The 18,165-nt window shown below is 50.0% G+C and overlaps 1 protein-coding gene across 1 annotated transcript; it reads right to left on the minus strand.

Annotated features, from left to right (window-relative positions):
- Positions 1-6,458: 6,458 nt before the first annotated feature.
- On the minus strand, positions 6,459-7,397 carry LOC311216112 (olfactory receptor 14C36-like; the record flags this gene model as incomplete). Its single annotated transcript, XM_084297658.1, has 1 exon — positions 6,459-7,397. One exon carries the CDS (start codon positions 7,395-7,397, stop codon positions 6,459-6,461), a length of 939 nt encoding a protein of 312 aa, XP_084153784.1.
- Between the last annotated feature and the right edge of the window lie 10,768 nt (positions 7,398-18,165).

An 18,165-nucleotide genomic window follows, 5' to 3' on the forward strand; every position in this document is an offset into this window, starting at 1 on the left:
CACGGTGAAATCCTTTGTTTGCCAGGAGGCAAAAGGGCTGTGCCTAGGTGAAGACTGAGCAGAGCAGCTCTGCCCAGTGGTCCTGTTCTCAGTTGCTCTGTGTCACCTCTCTGAGCGGCAGGACCATCCCACTCAGATGTTTCCCTGAGAAGAAACAAAAGAAAACTGAGAGCAGAAAAGCCTGAGTCCAAGTGCATCTGACAGAATCCTCACCTTGTCTCACAGGGTCTTAGCAGGATCTCAGCTCTTCCCTCCTAACCAGGGCTGCAGAAGCCTCACTCCAGCTTCCCAGAGACAGCCATCCAGCAGCACATCCAGACATGGCCTTAACACGGAGGTGTCTCCTCCTTCGGGTACCTGGATGCTGCAAGGGCACAAGGATGCCACGAGAGAGCTGCATCTTGCTGGAGAGCAGCCTGCAGACCAGGAGGACACCCCTCAGACTGCTCTGGATATTCAAAAGCTGGGGTATCCCAATATTTAAACTGCATCCCCTGCAGTGTCTGGAGGAGGCTCAGCCAGCACACTCCTGGCTGACCAGGGGTAGCTAGGTTATGACATTCCAAGGGGCTTCTGCCAGACTTCATTAACTCACACTGCAACCCAGCAGGACTCTCAAAGCCTACTGCATTGCCCACTGCCCTCCCAGAAACAAGACCCAGCACGAGGAAACCATTCCAGGACCTGTGGCATAATGTCAGCGGCATAATGTCAGCAGCATGGCCCTGCAGCCAGACACTTACCTTGTCAAGGGCTGTGCAGGTTTCTCCTGCAGGCAGCTCTCAGCATCCTCCCACTGCCAACTGCCTTCAGCCCCTCTCTCCTTTTCTTCTCTCTGTGTCTGTGCCTCTGTGTCTCTTTCCTGCTGCGCTGTGCAGAGGAGCTGCTCCTGGGCACAGCTGTCTCTCTGCACCAAGGCCCTCTTGCCACGAGCTCTCTCTGTCCCACGAGCCCAGCCCAGCTCAGCAGCACAGCACCAGCCCAAGGCACCGCAATCACCACTCTGGGGGCTTTGCTGATGAGCCCACGAACCTCAGGCACTCAGAGACAATTGAAGACAGCTCTCCAGAAGTCCAAGTCAGAGGCAAGTTTCCTGCAGTGTCCCCCTGAGGGCCAGCACTGACACAGCCTCCCTTGGAGCTCGTTAGAGCAGAACATTGGAGGCAGTGAGGACAAGGAGACAAAGGCAGTGTGAAGGTGACACTGAGGTGTAGGAAAACTGGATGTGTGTCACCAAGCACAAGGGCCAGGCCTTGACCTTCAGCCCCTTGGAAGGGAGATCTTTCCCTTGACAGGTTTCTCAGGGCTCTTTGTGGGGCAGTAGGAGATGGGGATGTGCATGGCCAAGTGAGGAGAATGGTACGACCCCTGCCTTCTTCATTAGTGCAGGTGAGGAGGCAATTAGGTCCTGGTGTTTTAACGATAATCTGTCTCCTCATAAGCCTCAGTGGCAGAGACAACAGCCATACTCTTGGACACAAAGACCTGGGTCCTGTTGGGACTTTCAGCCTTTCCACAGCCCTCTATACTGTCTAAACCTGGGTCTTAAAAGGACTCCCATACCTGCACATCATTCACTGCTGGCTGCAGACCCTTGTCTGTGTGGTGTCACAGCAAGTCTGAGCTGAGTCTGGGAACTCAGATCTTCTTGGTGGCCATGCTCCTCGTAAGACAGCTCTGTAGGAAGCTAGCCTGGTTCCTCGTGAGCAGGCACCACCGCTCGTATGGCATCCCTCATGGTTCCCAGGCCCTCCTCCTGCTGGACATTACTCACTCAGCAGGGTCCCAGTCTGCCCTGATGTGTGGGGTTTCTCTTCCTCTGGTACAGGACTGGGCTCTTCTCCATGTAAAAGTCAAAAATTTTCTGAAGTCAAAATCCTGCAGATTCTCAAGGTTCACCCGCAGTGATGCTCCATTCTATCAGCTGTTAATGTCAGCAGGCAGACAGTTCAACCTTCGTGTAATTGTGCTATCTCTGACCAGAGATACCTTGCAGCAGCAAGGGTTGTAGGGAAATTTGGATAATTCAGGAGTAACCATCTGAATGGAACTGCAGCACAGTCACAGAAGGTAGGGGATGTAAGGCTGTCAAGTTCCACATTTGCTGTGCTTTCTTCTCATGCATGCTGTCAGTTTGTCTGAAGCTGTGTCCTGAATGTTAAGGGGCTGTGCAGGTCAAAATTAGACGGGCCAAAGCCCAGCTGGAGCTCAATCCATCTATTACTGTCAAAGACAAATAAAAAAATAAAATAAGATAAAATAAAAAGATATAAAGAGTTTAAATGAAGGAGGATTAGGGAGAATTATAATCCTTTATTGGATTCTGGGGGGAAAACCCAGTGACAAGGGATGAGGTAAAGTCTGAGGCACTTAATGCCTTCTTTGCCTCTGTTATTAGCAGCAAGACCAGTTTTTCCCCTGGACATTTCTTCCACAACATGGCCAGTGCCAATCTTCCAATGCAAACTTTGTGGAATTTTTTCTCTCCTGCTCTTTCCTACTATCACAGAATGCTCCATCAGGGTGGAAACCACTCCTGAAGTAGGCATCCCAACCCAGCAGGCTCCTTGCGGCCTCTCAGCCAACCAGACACAAGTCACCTCAGCAGCAGCTTCCAAGCCAGGGGCCTGCTGCTGGCCTTGCAGCTTCTTGGCTAGATACAGCCAAGCCTTGTGCCTCCTGATGCCCAGTCATGGACTCAAGCAGAAGGGACAGGACAACCCATCTGGGGGCCTTCTTTGTGCCTGGGTCCTCCTGGGTCTGGAGGCAGAGAGGATCCTCCGGTCAGCATGCCAAGCAGGTGCCTTCTGCTGGCCTAGCAGGGCCACTGGCAGCTGTCAGCCCAAAAGTGCAGCTCCCAGGGAGAAGGCAAGGGTGACCTGCCACCTCCAGACACAAGTGACCTCATCATCCCTTTGCGTGACACGTTCCTGCTGCTGCCCTATCAAGTGCAGAGACAGAAGTGACCTCACAGTCCCTTTCTGTGACACGTTCCTGCTGCCCTACCAACGGCAGAGACAGAAGTGACCTCACAGTCACTGCCACAGAAACATTCCTCCTGCTGGGCCATGAGATCCTGAGGTAGAGCTGAGCTTTCTCTAGCCCCTTTGGTATCTCTTTTTCATTTTCTGGGTTAGAGATTAAGCCAAGTTTTAGTAGGAGTTTTTGGTGTTCTGCTTGTGTTGTCAGGTCTGTGGTTAAGGTGTCGACAAGCTCTGTGGTTTACGGGTGTTTTTTGTCTGTCAAGGAGTCTAGGGTTAAATAAGGCATTTTAAAGTATGTGTTAAGTGAATGGATTACAGTTTTCAAGAGAGAAATTTGATTTCTTTCAGTTTGTTGTAGTAGCATTTAGGTTTATTTAGAGTTAAAATTACTGGCTCAAGTAAAGGGCCATATATGACTGTTTTAAGTCAGTCTTACTGCACTACCGGCATTGCATGAATGCTCTTACCTCTATGAAATCATTAATTTCTGCTGGCCATGCTCCTCTTACCACCCCAAAATCTCACATGTCTCTTGTTCAGGCTGCTCCTGACCTTCCCATATTTTACTGGGATCAGCTTTCTGATGACATTTAACATCTCAGTGTATCTGTCTCACCTCTGTTGGCTTCTTCATTCCTGAGAAGGAAGTGGCATTGTAGTCAGGAGGGAAAAGGACACAAAAATCTTTAGGCGCATCCTGAGCAATGTGCCCATCAGCTCTGCACCTCCACAAAATCATGCTTCCAACCTACAAGTTTTGTTTCCCAAGTGGCTTCTGTGGATCCAGGGTTACTTCTCCCAGGCCCTCTCACATGTTTCAGTTTTGGATGTGCAGGGATGGGATAAGGAAAGCCAAGGCATGGATGGAACTCAGCTTATCTGGGGATGATAAGCATAACAGGAAGAGATCCTATAGGTACTTTGCTCAGAAAAGAAAGGCCAAGGAGATTGTACCCCATCTGATGGATGAGAAGGGTGAACTGGTAATGACAGACATAGAGAAGGCAGAGGGACTCAACAACTTCTTTTCTTCAGTCTTCCCTGCCAGTCAGGCTTCCCAAGTCTTTCATTCCCTGAACCTATAGATTGAGGCTGGGGGGTGCAAATTCCCACCTGTTGTAAGTGAAGAGAAGGTTTGAGGCCACCTGAAGAAGCTCAAAAAGTACAAGTCTATGGGGCTTAAAGACTTGCATTCCAGGGAGTGGAATGCTGTGGCTGAGGCTGTGGATGTTCCATCCTTGGGGGTGTTCAAGGCCATGTTATATGGCCCTGAGGAAACTGATCTAGGGGGTGGTGTCCCTGCCTATGGCAGGGGGGTTGGAACTAGATGATCATCAAGGTGTTTTCCAACTCAACCGTTGTATGATTCTCTGATTCTGTGATTGTGCTTCAGAGGGAAAGTAATAATAACAGTGATAGTGATAGTGATAGTGATAGTGATAGTGGTAGTGATAGTGATAGTGATAGTAATAATAATAATAATAATAATAATAATAATAATAATAATAATAATAATAATGAAAGCATGATATTGAGTTTCAGAATACTCAGTGATCCTTTGTGATATGGCTTAGTGGAGGACTTGTTTGTGGTAGGTCAGAGGTTGGACTAGGTGATCTTGGAAGTCTCTTCCAGCCTAGGTGATTCTGGGATTCTGTTCATCCATGAGACAAAACCCTGCAAGCAGAACGAAGGACACTGAAATGTGGCCTAACATGAAGGAGGCTCCAGATCTCTGGTGTAGAAACAGTATTTTTGTGCCATGACCAATGTGGTATATGCTGCAGGAAAAGGCCTACATCTGAAGTAAAAGGCCTAGGCCAGCACCAGTGTGGCACAGGCTTGAGATTTGGGTGTATGTGAAACTTATGGAACCACAGGATCTTTAAGGTCCCTTCCAACATGAGCTGTTCTATGATTCTGTGCTTAGCAGCCCTGTACAGCCCCTGTAGGGCCTAGCCTCAGTTCGTGCACCTCAGCTTGTGCTCCAAAAGTGCTCCCTCACATCACTTGTCCCATCTGCGTTCCTCAGCTACCCCAGGGCATCCTGAAGGCAGTGGCCACCTCTGAATAGAGAATGGAAACCAGCCATGAAAGTAGATCTAGGAAAAAATGGAAACCTGTGCATAAAAGGACTCTAAGTAACAGCTGAAAGAGTCTTTTATGGCAACACCACCAGCTTTTTTTTTTTTTCTATGAATCTCTTGATTTAGTCTCATAGGTTTTTTATTATTATTATATTTATTTATTTATTTATTTATTTATTTACTATTGACAGCACTGTGGACAAGTACTATCTACCAAAGTAGGCTTTTACTGTGAATAGTCTTATGCAAACATTTACCAAAAGATATTTCCCAACTTTTTTTTTTTTTTTAACTTTTTTTTTTTTCTTCTTCCTCCACCTCCCACTCTTCAAGTAGAACTCCAAGGGAAGTAGTCATTGATTTAAAGAATAACTCACGTTGAAGAGATCAAGACTGGGAAATGTGCTCCATGCCATCATAAAGGGAGATGAAAAAGAGGGTCAACTGTGTTGGCCCAAGTGCCCATGACTGAAGGGTGCTGCTGCTAACTAGCTGGCAGGAAGACTTGGTATCACTAATGTCCAGCCAACTTCTCCCCCCCCCAACTTCATCCCCTTCTTCAGTGTGAATATCAGCAATGTGGCTAAAGGGAGACTCCAGGAGACTATGGCAAAGGCCTTGCCAAATCCAGGTTCACCACATTCCTTTCTCTCCCCTCCCCTACTGCTTCACCTGCGGCAGGACTTTCCCCATCACGTTCCCATGGGCAGAGGTGACAACTGCAAATCTCCCAGTCCTTTTTCTTGTCCTTCCTGAAGACAAGTTTGCTGTCTGTTTTTTCCAAGTCCCCAGAAATCTCTCTGATCCAAACGCTTGATGGCCTGGTCCAGAAAGGCAGGGTAGTGTGACATAGCAGAGAGGGGCATCTGTAATGAGCCTGTGAGAGGGGGGTTACGGAAATCTCACAGGGACACTGGGGGTTGGTTCTGGAGTCACACAGGGCAACGGCAGCGCTCTGTGAGGTGTCTGCATCTGAGCTGGCCTCCCACACTCCTCATACACACAGGGCTGTTGCGAGACACGAGTCTCTGCCTTGCACACCACGCACAGTGCACTGCAGTGCCTGCAGTGTCCCTCTGGCTCCTGCAGCCACTGCCAGAGGCTGTGGGGCACCTCAGCCCTGCAGTGCTTTGCCTTGCTCTGCCCTTCTCTGAGGTGCCCCAAGGCATGAGGAATGGTCACAGGGACCTTGCTTCAAGCAAGCACATCTCAGAGCTGGATAAAGGTGACTTCCCAAGGCATGTTAATTAATCTCGTGACACTGTCTGCCCCACTGGCCTTCATGAGACTTGTAGGAATGGCTGATGGCATTTGTGCTCGCTCATGTTCATGTCTCTATGTGTGTATCTGTGCAATGCATTCTGGGTCATATGCAGAAGAAAATGGGCTATTTTTTTGATTTTGTAACATCTCTAGTCATCAGTCTCCTCAAGGCATCCTTGAGATCCTGGTTCCTCATGCTGTAGATGAGGGGATTCACTGCTGGAGGCACCACTGAGTACAGAACTGCCACCAAAAGGTCCAGGGATGGGGAAGAGAGGGAGGGGGGCTTCAGGTAGGCAAACATGTCTGTACTGACAAACAGAGAGACCACGGCCAGGTGAGGGAGGCACGTGGAAAAGGCTTTGTGTCGGCCCTGCTCAGAGGGCATCCTCTGCACTGCCCTGAAGATCTGCACATAGGACAACACAATGAAAACAAAACAACCAAATACAAAAGAAAAACTGAACACAAGTAGCTCAACTTCCTTGAGGTAGGCATCTGAACAGGAGAGCTTCACGATTTGTGGAATTTGACAAAAGAATTGGTCTACAGAGTTGCCTTGGCAGAGGGGAAGGGAAAATGTGTTGGCCGTGTGCAGGACAGCATGGAGAAAGCCACTGCCCCAGGCAGCTGCTGCCATCTGGGCACAAGCTCTGCTGCTCAGGAGGCTTCCATAGTGCAGGGGCTTGCAGATGGCAATGTAGCGGTCGTAGGCCATGATCGTTAGAATTGAATACTCTGAACCAAAGAAGAAGACAAAAAAGAGGACTTGAGCAGCACAGCCTTGATAGGAGATGGCCCTGGTGTCCCAGAGGGCATTGGCCATGGCTTTGGGCAGAGTGGTGGAGATGCAGCCCACGTCGAGGAGGGTGAGATTGAGGAGGAAGAAGTACATGGGGGTGTGGAGGCGGTGGTGGCAGGCTACGGCGCTGAGGATGAGGCCGTTGCCCAGGAGGGCAGCCAGGTAGATGCCCAGGAAGAGCGCGAAGTGCAGGAGCTGCAGCTGACGCATGTCTGCAAATGCCAGCAGCAGGAACTCGCTCACAGATCTGATGTTGGGCATTTTCTGACATTGAACACAGCTGCCTATTTGAGAGAAAATGGTAGAAAAAGTTATAAAAGATTTCTTTGTGGAAGAACTATTGCAAGCCTTAGAGTACACCCCAGAGCAAGCCTCAGTATGTGAAGACATTTTCTGCAGCTCTCTTGCTTGAGCTGTGGCTGGTGCTAGCTGAGAGTGGCACTGGAAGAATGGGTAGTTGTGGGCTCCCTAGCATTCCTTCCTCCTGTGCAGCAGGAGGGAAGCAGGAACATGAGGGAACCTCAAGTGCCTTCTTCTTGTTAGTTGTTGCAAACAACTCATCTGAGTGCTGAGCTGAGCTGTAGGTATTTTGTTTGCTTTATTCTATCCCAGTAGGCCTGGCAAAGCTTAGGATAGGAATTGGGTTGCTGAAAGTCCTCACATTTCCTGTGCATTCCTCTTGATACCCTGTGGGAGTGTCCCTTGGTGAAGATCAAGCAGAGCAGCTCTGCCCACCAGTCCTGTTCTTACCTGCCCTGTGTCACCCTTATGTGAGTTGCAGGACCATCCCATTAGACTGTTTCTCTGAAAAACTGGAGAAGACACTGGAGAAGGCTGCTGAGGGAGGAGGGCCACAGAAAGCCAGATGGAGCTTGGGAGCTTGTCTTCTTTTCCATGGCTGCAAGAACTATGAGGCAACTGACAGAGAGCCTGACATGGCCTGCTCGAGCAGGGTGTTCTGGGCAGACCAGGGAGACCTGGCCTATGGCTATACAAGAGGTTTCTGCCAGACTTCCTCACCTCGCACTGCAACCCAGCAGGACTCTCAAAGCCTACTGCATTGCCCACTGCCCTCTCAGAAACAAGACCCAGCACGAGACCCTTCCAGGATCTGCAGCTGCATGGCCCTGCAGCCAGACCCTTACCTTGTCAAGGGCTGTGCAGGTTTCTCCTGCAGGCAGCTCTCAGCATCCTCCCACTGCCAACTGCCTTCAGCCACTCTCTCCTTTTCTTCTCTATGTGTCTGTGCCTCTGTTTCTCTTTCTTGCTGCGCTGTGCAGAGGAGCTGCTCCTGGGCACAGCTGTCTCTCCGTACCACGGCCCTCTTGACACGACCTCTCTCTGTCCCACGAGCCTGGCCCAGTTCAGCAGTACAGCACCAGCCCAAGGCACTGCAATCACCACTCTGGGGGCTTTGCTGCTGAGCCCACGAACCTCAGGCACTCAGAGACAATTGAAGACATCTCTCCAGAAGTCCAAGTCAGAGGCAAGTTTCCTGCAGTGTCCCCCTGAGGGCCAGCACTGACACAGCCTCCCGTGGAGCTCGTTAGAGCAGAACATTGGAGGCAGTGAGGACAAGGAGACAAAGGCTGTGTGAAGATAACACTGAGGTACAGACAAACTGGATGTGTGTCACCAAGCACAAGGGCCAGGCCTTGACCATTGTCCTCTGGGAATGGAGATCCTTTCCCTTCACACCTTTCTCGGGGCTCTTTGTTGGGCAGTAAGAGATGGGGATGTGCATTGCCAAGTGCAGGAGAATGGTATGAGCCCTGCCTGGTTCATGGGTGGCGGCAAGGAGGCAATGAGGCCCTCGTGTTTTAATGAGAAGCAGTGTCTTCATAAGCCTGAGTAACAGAGACAACAGCCATAGCTGCCCCTTTGGCTAGAGCTTAGGAGGAGATATGTTATACTCATTGTGATGGGGCCTCATTGATTCATTTCAATGTTGTACAGCACCTCAGAGATGTCATACCACTGTTCTTCTCATGGCATTACACTGCCCACCACATCCCACAGACCCCAGCAAGAGCCCTGACACAGACGTGGGGGTGCAGGATCTCCCCTCCCACTTCCAGGGATGAGGCCTTGGCTCTTCTGCTTCGTCAGAAGAATACAAGACTTTTTTCAGCACAGTGCTTTGCCTGTCTGTAACCATGGCCTCCAATTATCTGCCCTAACAAGGCCCTGGGGAGGCTTCATTAGTAACAGCCCTCAGTGGGCCCATTAATACTCCAAATCACTTGAACTATTCCTCCTGACTTCACTTTCTCTAGCAGTTGCATTATTCTCCTCTCAGTACCTGAGCGTCATAGCATCAGACCAAAATACACCACGGTACTCATTAAAATGCAGAAACTCCTGACATCTCTTCCATAGGTTTCTTCATGACTTCAAGACTTGAACAGCTAATGGCTGAGCTTGGATGAAGTAGTTAAGGAAGAAGATTTCAAAAAAACAGCTAATACAAATATTTTTTCTTGTTTTAAAGGATGAATTTTGCTGCATTTCAGTTTTGAGCATCATTCTCCTATTGCTATTGATCCAGGGGGACTTCTTTGGAGGCCTTGATCGGGAAGAAAAACAGAGTCTGGAGGTCTGACACCTCCACTGCCAGCAGTGGTCTTTGTCCCTGTAACTGTAGCACAGTTCAGCACATGAAAACCTTTCTAAGATAATCAGGGAAAAAATAAAAAATAAAATAAAATAAAATAAAATAATAAAATAAAATAAAATAATATAAAATAAAATAAAATTATAAAATAAAATAAAATTTTAAAATAAAATAAAATAAAATAAAATAAAATAAAATAAAATAAAATAAAATAAAATAAAATAAAATAAAATAAAATAACATTGAAATGACCATTGGATCCTGAGAAATTCTAAATGAATATTGTAGAAAACTAGATATCTGTCCTGGTTTCAGTTAGAACAGAATTAATTTTCTTCCTAGTAGCTGGTGGAATGCTGTGTTTTGACTTAGGATGAGAAGAGTGCTGATAACACCCCGATGTTTTAATTGTTGCAGAGCAGTGCTTATACCAAGCCAAGGACATCTCAGCCTTTTGCTCTGTCCTGCCAACAGGCAGGCTGGGGGTGCAGTAAGAGCTGGGAGGGGACAGACCCAGGACAGCTGACCCAAACTAGCCAAAGGGGTATTCCATACCATCTGACGTCATGCTAAACAATATATAGGGGTGGCTAGCCGGGGGAGGGGGGCCGGATTGCTCGGGGTTAGGCTGGGCATCGGTCAGCGGGTGGTGAGCAATTGCATTGTGCATCACTTGTTTGTACACATTATTATTAGTAGTACTATTATAATCATTGTATTATTATTATTATTGTTACTGTTATTATTATTATTATTATTATTTTCCTGTCTTATTAAACTGTTTTTATCTCAACTCACGGGCTTCACTTTCCATTTCTCTCCCCCGTCCCAGAGAGGGAGGGGGGAGGGTGAGCGAACGGCTGCGTGGTGTTTAGCTGCTGGCCGGGTTAAACCATGACAGAGTGGCAGGGACTGTGAGGCTAATTCTGCCTCTGCAGTTGATAGGGCAGCAGCAGGAAGGTGTCACAAAAAGGGACTGTGAGGTCATTTCTGTCTGGAGGTGGCAGGTCAGCCTTGACTTCTCCCTGGGAGCTGCACTTTTGGGCTGACATCTGGCAGTGGCCCTGCTAGGCCAGCAGAAGGCACCTGCTTGGCATGCTGACTGGGGGATCCCCTCTGCCTCCAGAGCCAGGACGACCCAGGCAGAAAGAAGGCCCCCAGATGGGTTGTCCTGTCCCTTCTGCTTGAGTCCATGACTGCACAGCAGCAGGCACAAGGCTTGGCTGTGTCTAGCCAAGAAGCTGCAAGGCCAGCAGCAGGCCCCTGGCTTGGAAGCTGCTGCTGAGGTGACTTGTGTCTGGCTGGCTGAGAGGCCACAAGGAGCCTGCTGGGTTGGGATGCCTACTTCAGGAGGGGTTTTCACCCTGATGGAGCTTCCTTTGGTAGTAGGAAAGAGCAGGAGAGAAAAAACTGCCACAAAGTGTGCATTGGAAGGATGGCACTGGCCATGAGGAAGAAGAAATGTCCAGCGGAACAACCGGTCTCGCTGACCTAGTCGGAGGCAAAGAAGGCATTAAGTACCTCATCCTTTACCTTATCTCGAGATCATTACCAGATTTCCCCCATGTCCAATGAAGGATGATGATTCTCCTCAATCCTCCTTTACTTAAAATATTTCTATAAGCAGTGTTTATTGTCTTTGACAGTAATAGACAGATGGAGCTCCAGCTGGGCTTTGGCCCTTCTAACTTTGACCTGCACAGCCCCATAACATTCAGGACACAGCTCCAGACAAACCGACAGCATGCATGAGAATGAAGAACAGAAAAAGTAGAATCTGGCAGCATTCCACCGACTGATTTTCTGTGACTCTGTGTTACAGTTCCATTCAACTGGTTACTCCTGTATTATCCAAACTTTCCCGCAGCTCGTAATGCAACTATCTTGTCAGAGATAGCACAGTCACACAAAGGTTGAACCATCTGCCTGCAGCCATGAATGGCTGACAGAATGGAGAATCAGTGTCGAGGAACCCTGAGAAAATGCAGGATTTTGCCTATAGAAATCTCTCGTCATTTACAAGGAGACAAGCCACGTCCTTCACCGTAAGAATAGGAACCCCACACATCAGGCCACACGGGGACGCTGCTGAGTGAGCAGTGCCCAGGAGGAGGAGGGCCTGGACAACAAGAGGGATGCCATGTGAGTAGTGGTGCCTGCTCAGCAGGAACCAGGCCAGCTTTCTACAGAGTTGCCTTACGAGGAGCATGGTCACCAAGAAAGTCTGAGTTATCCGAATCAGCTCAGATCCAGTGTGGCACCACAGAGAAGAGTGTTTGCAGCCCTCAGGAAAAGAGGTACAGGTCTAGGGGACCCTAGGACAGGCTGGTATGGAGAGGATCAAGGGCTATGGCAAGGCTCAAAGTCCCAGCAGGACCCAGGTCTTTGTATCCATGGCTATGGCTGTTGTCTCTGTCAATGAGGCCTTTGAGGAGACAGCTGATCGTTAAAACACCAGGGCGTCATTGCCTCCTCGCTCCTACCCATGAAGCAGGCAGGGATCGTACCGTTCTTCCACAATTGGCAATGCACATCCCCATCTCGTACTGCCCCACAAAGAGCACTGAGCAAACTGTAAATGAAGCACAATGCCTGGCCCTTGTGCTTGGTGACACACATCCATTATTCCTACACCTCAGTGTCACCTTCACACTGCCTTTGTCTTCTTGTCCTCACTGCCTCCAGGGTTCTGCTCTAACGAGCTCCAAGGGAGGCTGTGTCAGTGCTGGCCCTCAGGGGGACACTGCAGGAAACTTGCCTGGGACTTGGACTTCTGGAGAGCTGTCTTCAATTGTCTCTGAGTGCCTGAGGTTCGTGGGCTCATCAGCAAAGCCCCCAGAGGGGTGATTGCAGTGCCTTGGGCTGATTCTGTGCTGCTGAGCTGGGCCAGGCTCGTCGGACAGAGAGAGGTCGTGTCAAGAGGGCCGTGGTGCAGAGAGACAGCTGTGCCCAGGAGCAGCTCCTCTGCACAGCACAGAGCAGCTCCTCTGCACAGCTTCCCTCCTTGGGAGAACCCTATGGCCAGAACCACCAAATGCCCAACATCAGCTCTGTGAGCGAGTTCCTGCTGCTGGCATTTGCAGACACGCGCGAGCTGCAGCTCCTGCACTTTGCGCTCTTCCTGGGCATCTACCTGGCTGCCCTCCTGGGCAACGGCCTCATCCTCAGCGCCGTAGCCTGCCACCACCGCCTCCACACCCCCATGTACTTCTTCCTCCTCAACCTCGCCCTCCTCGACCTGGGCTGCATCTCCACCATTCTGCCCAAAGCCATGGCCAATGCCCTCTGGGACACCAGGGCCATCTCCTATCAAGGATGTGCTGCACAGGTCTTTTTTGTTGCTTTCTTGTTTGTAGCAGAGTATTCCCTTCTCACCGTCATGGCCTATGACCGCTACGTTGCCATCTGCAAGCCCCTGCACTACGGGAGCCTCCTGGGCAGCAGAGCTTGTGCCCAGATGGCAGCAGCTGCCTGGGGCAGTGGCTTTCTCAATGCTGTCCTGCACACGGCCAACACATTTTCCCTGCCCCTCTGCCACAGCAGTGTTGTGGACCAGTTCTTCTGTGAAATCCCACGGATCCTCAAGCTCTCCTGCTCAAATACCTACCTCAGGGAAGTTGGGGCACTTGTGTTTAGTGTTTCTTTAGTCCTTGGTTGTTTTGTTTTCATTGTGCTGTCCTATGTGCAGATCTTCAGGGCAGTGCTGAGGATGTCCTCTTCCCAGGGCCGGCACAAAGCCTTTTCCACGTGCCTCCCTCACCTGGCTGTGGTCTCCCTCTTTGTCAGAACTGGCACGTCTGCCTCCCTGAGGCACCCTTCAAACTCATTCCCATCCCTGGACCTGGTGGTGTCATTTTTATACTCAGTGGTGCCTCCAGCAGTGAACCCCCTCATCTACAGCATGAGGAACCAGGAATTGAAGGATGTTATAAACAAACAATTTAAACATTTGTTAAAGCATCACTAAAGTTCTCATCAATTTATCCATTCTTCTAGCATATCCAAAAAGAGTTGAGATAATCTTTCATTTCTAATATACTTTAGAACTAGTTTAGCAAACACATGATAACATTTTCAGTTAAATATTAATCTTAGCAGCCTACCTGTTTATTATTTTAATTACTTTGATCAGGTAATCTAATTTACCTATAGAACTAGGCTTCCTCAGTAGATATAGACAATAAAAAAATGCATGAGAATGCATGAGATGTCTGAGCTGCCATCTCTTCCCTTCTCCTCTGGAGCTGGGGGAGCAGCCCCAGCACGCAGGAGGGGCTCAGGATCAAGAGCCCAGCTGACACATGCAGGAGCAGCCCCGGTGGCCCTTGGAGCTTCCCCTCACTGCCTGCTGGGCTCTGCCTCTCTGCTGCCTTTGGGTCGGGGCTGCTGCTTCCCTGGAGCCATGGCCATGGCCTGCAGCATGATGTGGCCTTTTCACTGCTGTTGTCTTTTGGCTTCCACATTGTTCGCTTGTGTTCTCCCACTGAGATCTCATGCATCTTACTGACAGTCTAATTGTCTGTAAAGGGGCATCTCTTTCTTTGCACAGCTCTTCCAAAGTTGGTAGAAGGAATATACCCAAGGAACTGCTGCATGAATGGGCCTCTTGCTTTTCAGGTCTTCACCATGGATCAGAATTTCAGAGTGTTCAGTTTAGTGCTGCACTGGCAGCTCCGTTCTTGGCTGGCCATGGCTCAGCAAACAATAATTGGCTTATGTCATGCCTGGGAGTGTCCACTGCTGTTGGATCTGATGGCAAATGGCATGCTGGAGAGGAATGTGGAGCTGCTCTGTGGCTGGGCCAGGCCTCTTGTGCTGGCCTGGGGAGCGGGGCTGGCCCTGCGGGGCACAGGCACTGTGTGCTGGGGATCTCCCAGGCAAAAGAGCAGGGCTCCTGCAGCTTCACGGACCTCCATCTCCTGAGTGCAGGGCTGCTGGGGAGGTCCAGAGCCGCCTTTGTGCCAGCAGCTGCAGTGCCTTTGAGGGGCTGGGGCTGTGGTGGCCGTGCCCAGAGCTCTGCAGCAGCCTGCGGTGGGCACTGCCCTGGGGCCAGCACAGTCTGGGCTGCTGGGCTGGGCTGGGGAGAGGGTAGGGACCTAGGGAGAAGTGGGCAGGGGCTGGGCTGGGCTGGACAGTGCCCGGCAGAGGGAAACAGCAGCGTCAGAGAGCAGTGGCAGCATGCAGGGGAGGGCTCCCAGCAGGGCTTGGTGCTGCAGAGCCAGGGCTGCACGAAGGGAGCCCAGAGCTGCAGGGGCAGGGGAGAGGAGGCCTCTCTGGGCCCTTGCTGGCCTGGGCAGAGAAGGAAGTGGGCCCAGGGCATTCGTCCCCTCACCACAGCCTGACAGGACCTGCAGGGATATCAGGAACAGCCCAGGGCCAGGCTATGCCCTGTGGCCACGAGCCCCGCCTGTCCTCCTCCTGCCACGCTGCATGCGCTGGCTGCAGCAGAGGGGACCCCCAGCCAGCCCCTGCAAGTGGCTCTGCCACCTGCCTGGCCCCAGCCCTCTCCAGCGCCCTCCTTGCTGCTCTCTGATGCACGCCAGCACCTCCCTGTGCATGCCGGCCAGCACATCTGCTGAGGGCCAGGGCGACTGCTGCAGGGGCAGGGAGCTCAGCACGGCCCTTGCAGCCCCCTGCCCTGGGCCTGCCTCTGCCCTTGGGCTCGGCCCCGGCCTTGGCTCTGCTGGCAGGAGCGCTCTTGCCATGCACTTCCTGGCCTCCCCTCGCCTGCGCACAGCTGCTGCCCACTCAGGCTGCTGCCACAATCGTGTCCTCACAAGCAGCACCACCCCTTGGGCTGCTTCTCCTGGCCTCCCCAACCAACTGCCTTGACTCCTTGTCTCTTCTGGGCCCCACCTTCAACACTCAGATGTGTCCCTTGGCTGTTGTCTCCCTTTCCCCTGCCCTGTGGGAATACTAATCTGGGGCGGACAGGTTACCGTTAGGTGTGCTGGTGCTTGTGTAATTCACATGGGTGATGGCACAAATGCTGGTTCCTTCACCAGTGATGCACATCCTTCTTCATGTTAGGCCAAACTCAACGTCTTTCTCTGTGCTTTTCCTCATGGATGAACTGGATTAGGTCTCCCTGATTATTCTGAGGCACAATGCAATGCTTTTTGCCTTCTGCTACTCCAGCACAATATGTGTGACTTTCCCTTACTCTGCACATTGACCTGCAGGGTCATTCCATATTTGTTGCTTTCAAAATGTTAGTTGGACGGGGGCCATTTCCAAAGTGGGGCAAGCTGATGGGTTCTGCCTCAGCCATTTGAAGCATGCTATACTTGAGTTTTTCAGCCTGAGTTTGCTAAAGATGACCCAGGAAGGTCATCAACAGATGTTCAAGTGTCTAGTTTAAGTAAGGGAGAGTATCTCAGGTTTCCAGTGGCCATTTCAAATCTAGGTCAATCCAAGGAACCCACTGAAGAAGAGGTTTGTCTTTGAAGGGGTGTTCCTGTGCTGGGCTGGGCTGCAGTTACAGGGACAAAGACCACTGCTGGCAGTGGAGGTGCCCTGGGAACTCCACTTGGCTCCACCTGATTTTCCTAAAGGTCTCTGGCATCCTGCAGGTCTTTTCTGATATCTGCCAGTCCAGGCAAGTGCCTCAAACACAACAGGGCCACAGGAGGTTTTCCCTGGTTGCTTATGGTCAGACAGCAAAGCTCTGCCAGAATACCCAGTATTTTTTTCAGTACTTGAATGATAAAGCAACAACTCATCAGCTCAAAAGACTCAATCCTTTCTGTAAAATGTCTCATGTGAAGTGTAATTTCTATCATGAAGAAATGTGATTTTTCAGGATGCATATTCATCCCAGGAGAAGAAATACTGGTGTTCACCTGTACTTGCATTGTCATCGTTTTTCTATCATGGTGTGCTCCCTCCCTCATCTTCCAGGCACAAAACTCATCTTGATTACACAGACCCTGCTGAATGTCCCCTTTCCAGCTGCCTGTCTGGACCTATGCACTTCCCATCATTCTCCTGGTTTGCCCTCCTCTTACCGTTTAATCATTCAGACCACTCTCAGTGACCCAGTTGCTGCTTGGAGTTTCAGTGAGTTCAAGGTCGCCCATCTCTCAGCAGCCTGTCTAATGCTTTCCTTAGTAAGACCCTCATCATTTATCATTGAATTAGTATGATACGGATTAATATTAACACAATTAGTTAAAATTTCCTATTAATCACTGTAAAATACATCATGTACAGTCATCCTTTTAAGAAGGTAAACATCACTGGAGGCAACAAAATAAGGAACTTGATCTGTGTTTTTTTTTTTTTTTTTTTTTTTTCTTTGAAAATTGCAGCATGATTTCCTGTTGTTTGTTTTGAAATAGGAAAACTCCTGTTCTTCCCACCTAAACAGGGCTTCAAAGGAGAAACCCTAGACCAATATAACCAGGAGAATGATGCTCTAAACTGAAACACAACAAAATTCAGCCTTTAAAATGAAGAAAGATTTTTATTAGATGCTCCTTGAAATCTTCCCCCTTAACTACAACATGAAAGCTCTCCAATTAGCTGATCAAGTCTTGAAGACTTGAAGAAAATGGTGGGAGAGACATGGCTCCTTAGGGCTTTCTGTGTTTGAATGAGTTGCATGGAGTATTTTGGTGCTGAGTCAATGAAACTTGGTTACTGAGAGGAGAATGATGCAACTGTGCGAAAAAGCAAACTCAAAAGGAAAAGCTGAAGTGACTTGGAGTATTAATGGGCCCCACTGAGGGCCGTTACTAACAAAGCCTTCCCAGGGATGTGTTAGGGCAGATAATTGGAGGCCATGATTAGACAGGCAAAGCACTGTGCTGAGAAAAGTCTTGGTTGATTTTGGTGAAGACAAGGCCCAAGGCCTGACCCCAGCCACTGCGAGGAGAGATCCTGCACCCCCTTGTCTGGCTCAGGACTTTTCCTGGAGGTCTGATGAATGTGGTGGGCAGTGTGATGCCACGAGAGGAAAACTGGTATGACACCACCCTGCCTCTGCACAGGGTTGCAAGGAAGCAAAGAGGCTGCACTGCAATGACTATATCTCATTTTCTCAAAAGCTCTAGGTAAAGCGTCAGGACTGTTGGGGCCTTCCCTTTTTACCAGCAACCTCTGTCTTTTCCTCTGCACGCTTTCCTATGCTGTCCCACACTTTGTCCTATTTCCTGGAAGTCTGCAGACACCCATCTCTGTTCACCACCTTGCTCTCATCCCAGCATTTCCATCATATCACCAACGTCTCTTCAACCCTCACCAGATGTTCCTTGAAAAACAAAGCTAGGGTCTGATCATAGATACTCACCAGCATCTTCAAAGCCATGGGCTTGCTGCTGGCCTTGCAGCTTCTTGGCTAGACACAGCCAAGCCTTGTGCCTCCTGATGCCCTCTCATGGACTCAAGCAGAAGGGACAGGACAACCCATCTGGG

Source organism: Netta rufina (assembly GCF_964035555.1).
Source record: "Netta rufina genome assembly, chromosome: 18".
Classification (NCBI taxonomy): domain Eukaryota; kingdom Metazoa; phylum Chordata; class Aves; order Anseriformes; family Anatidae; genus Netta; species Netta rufina.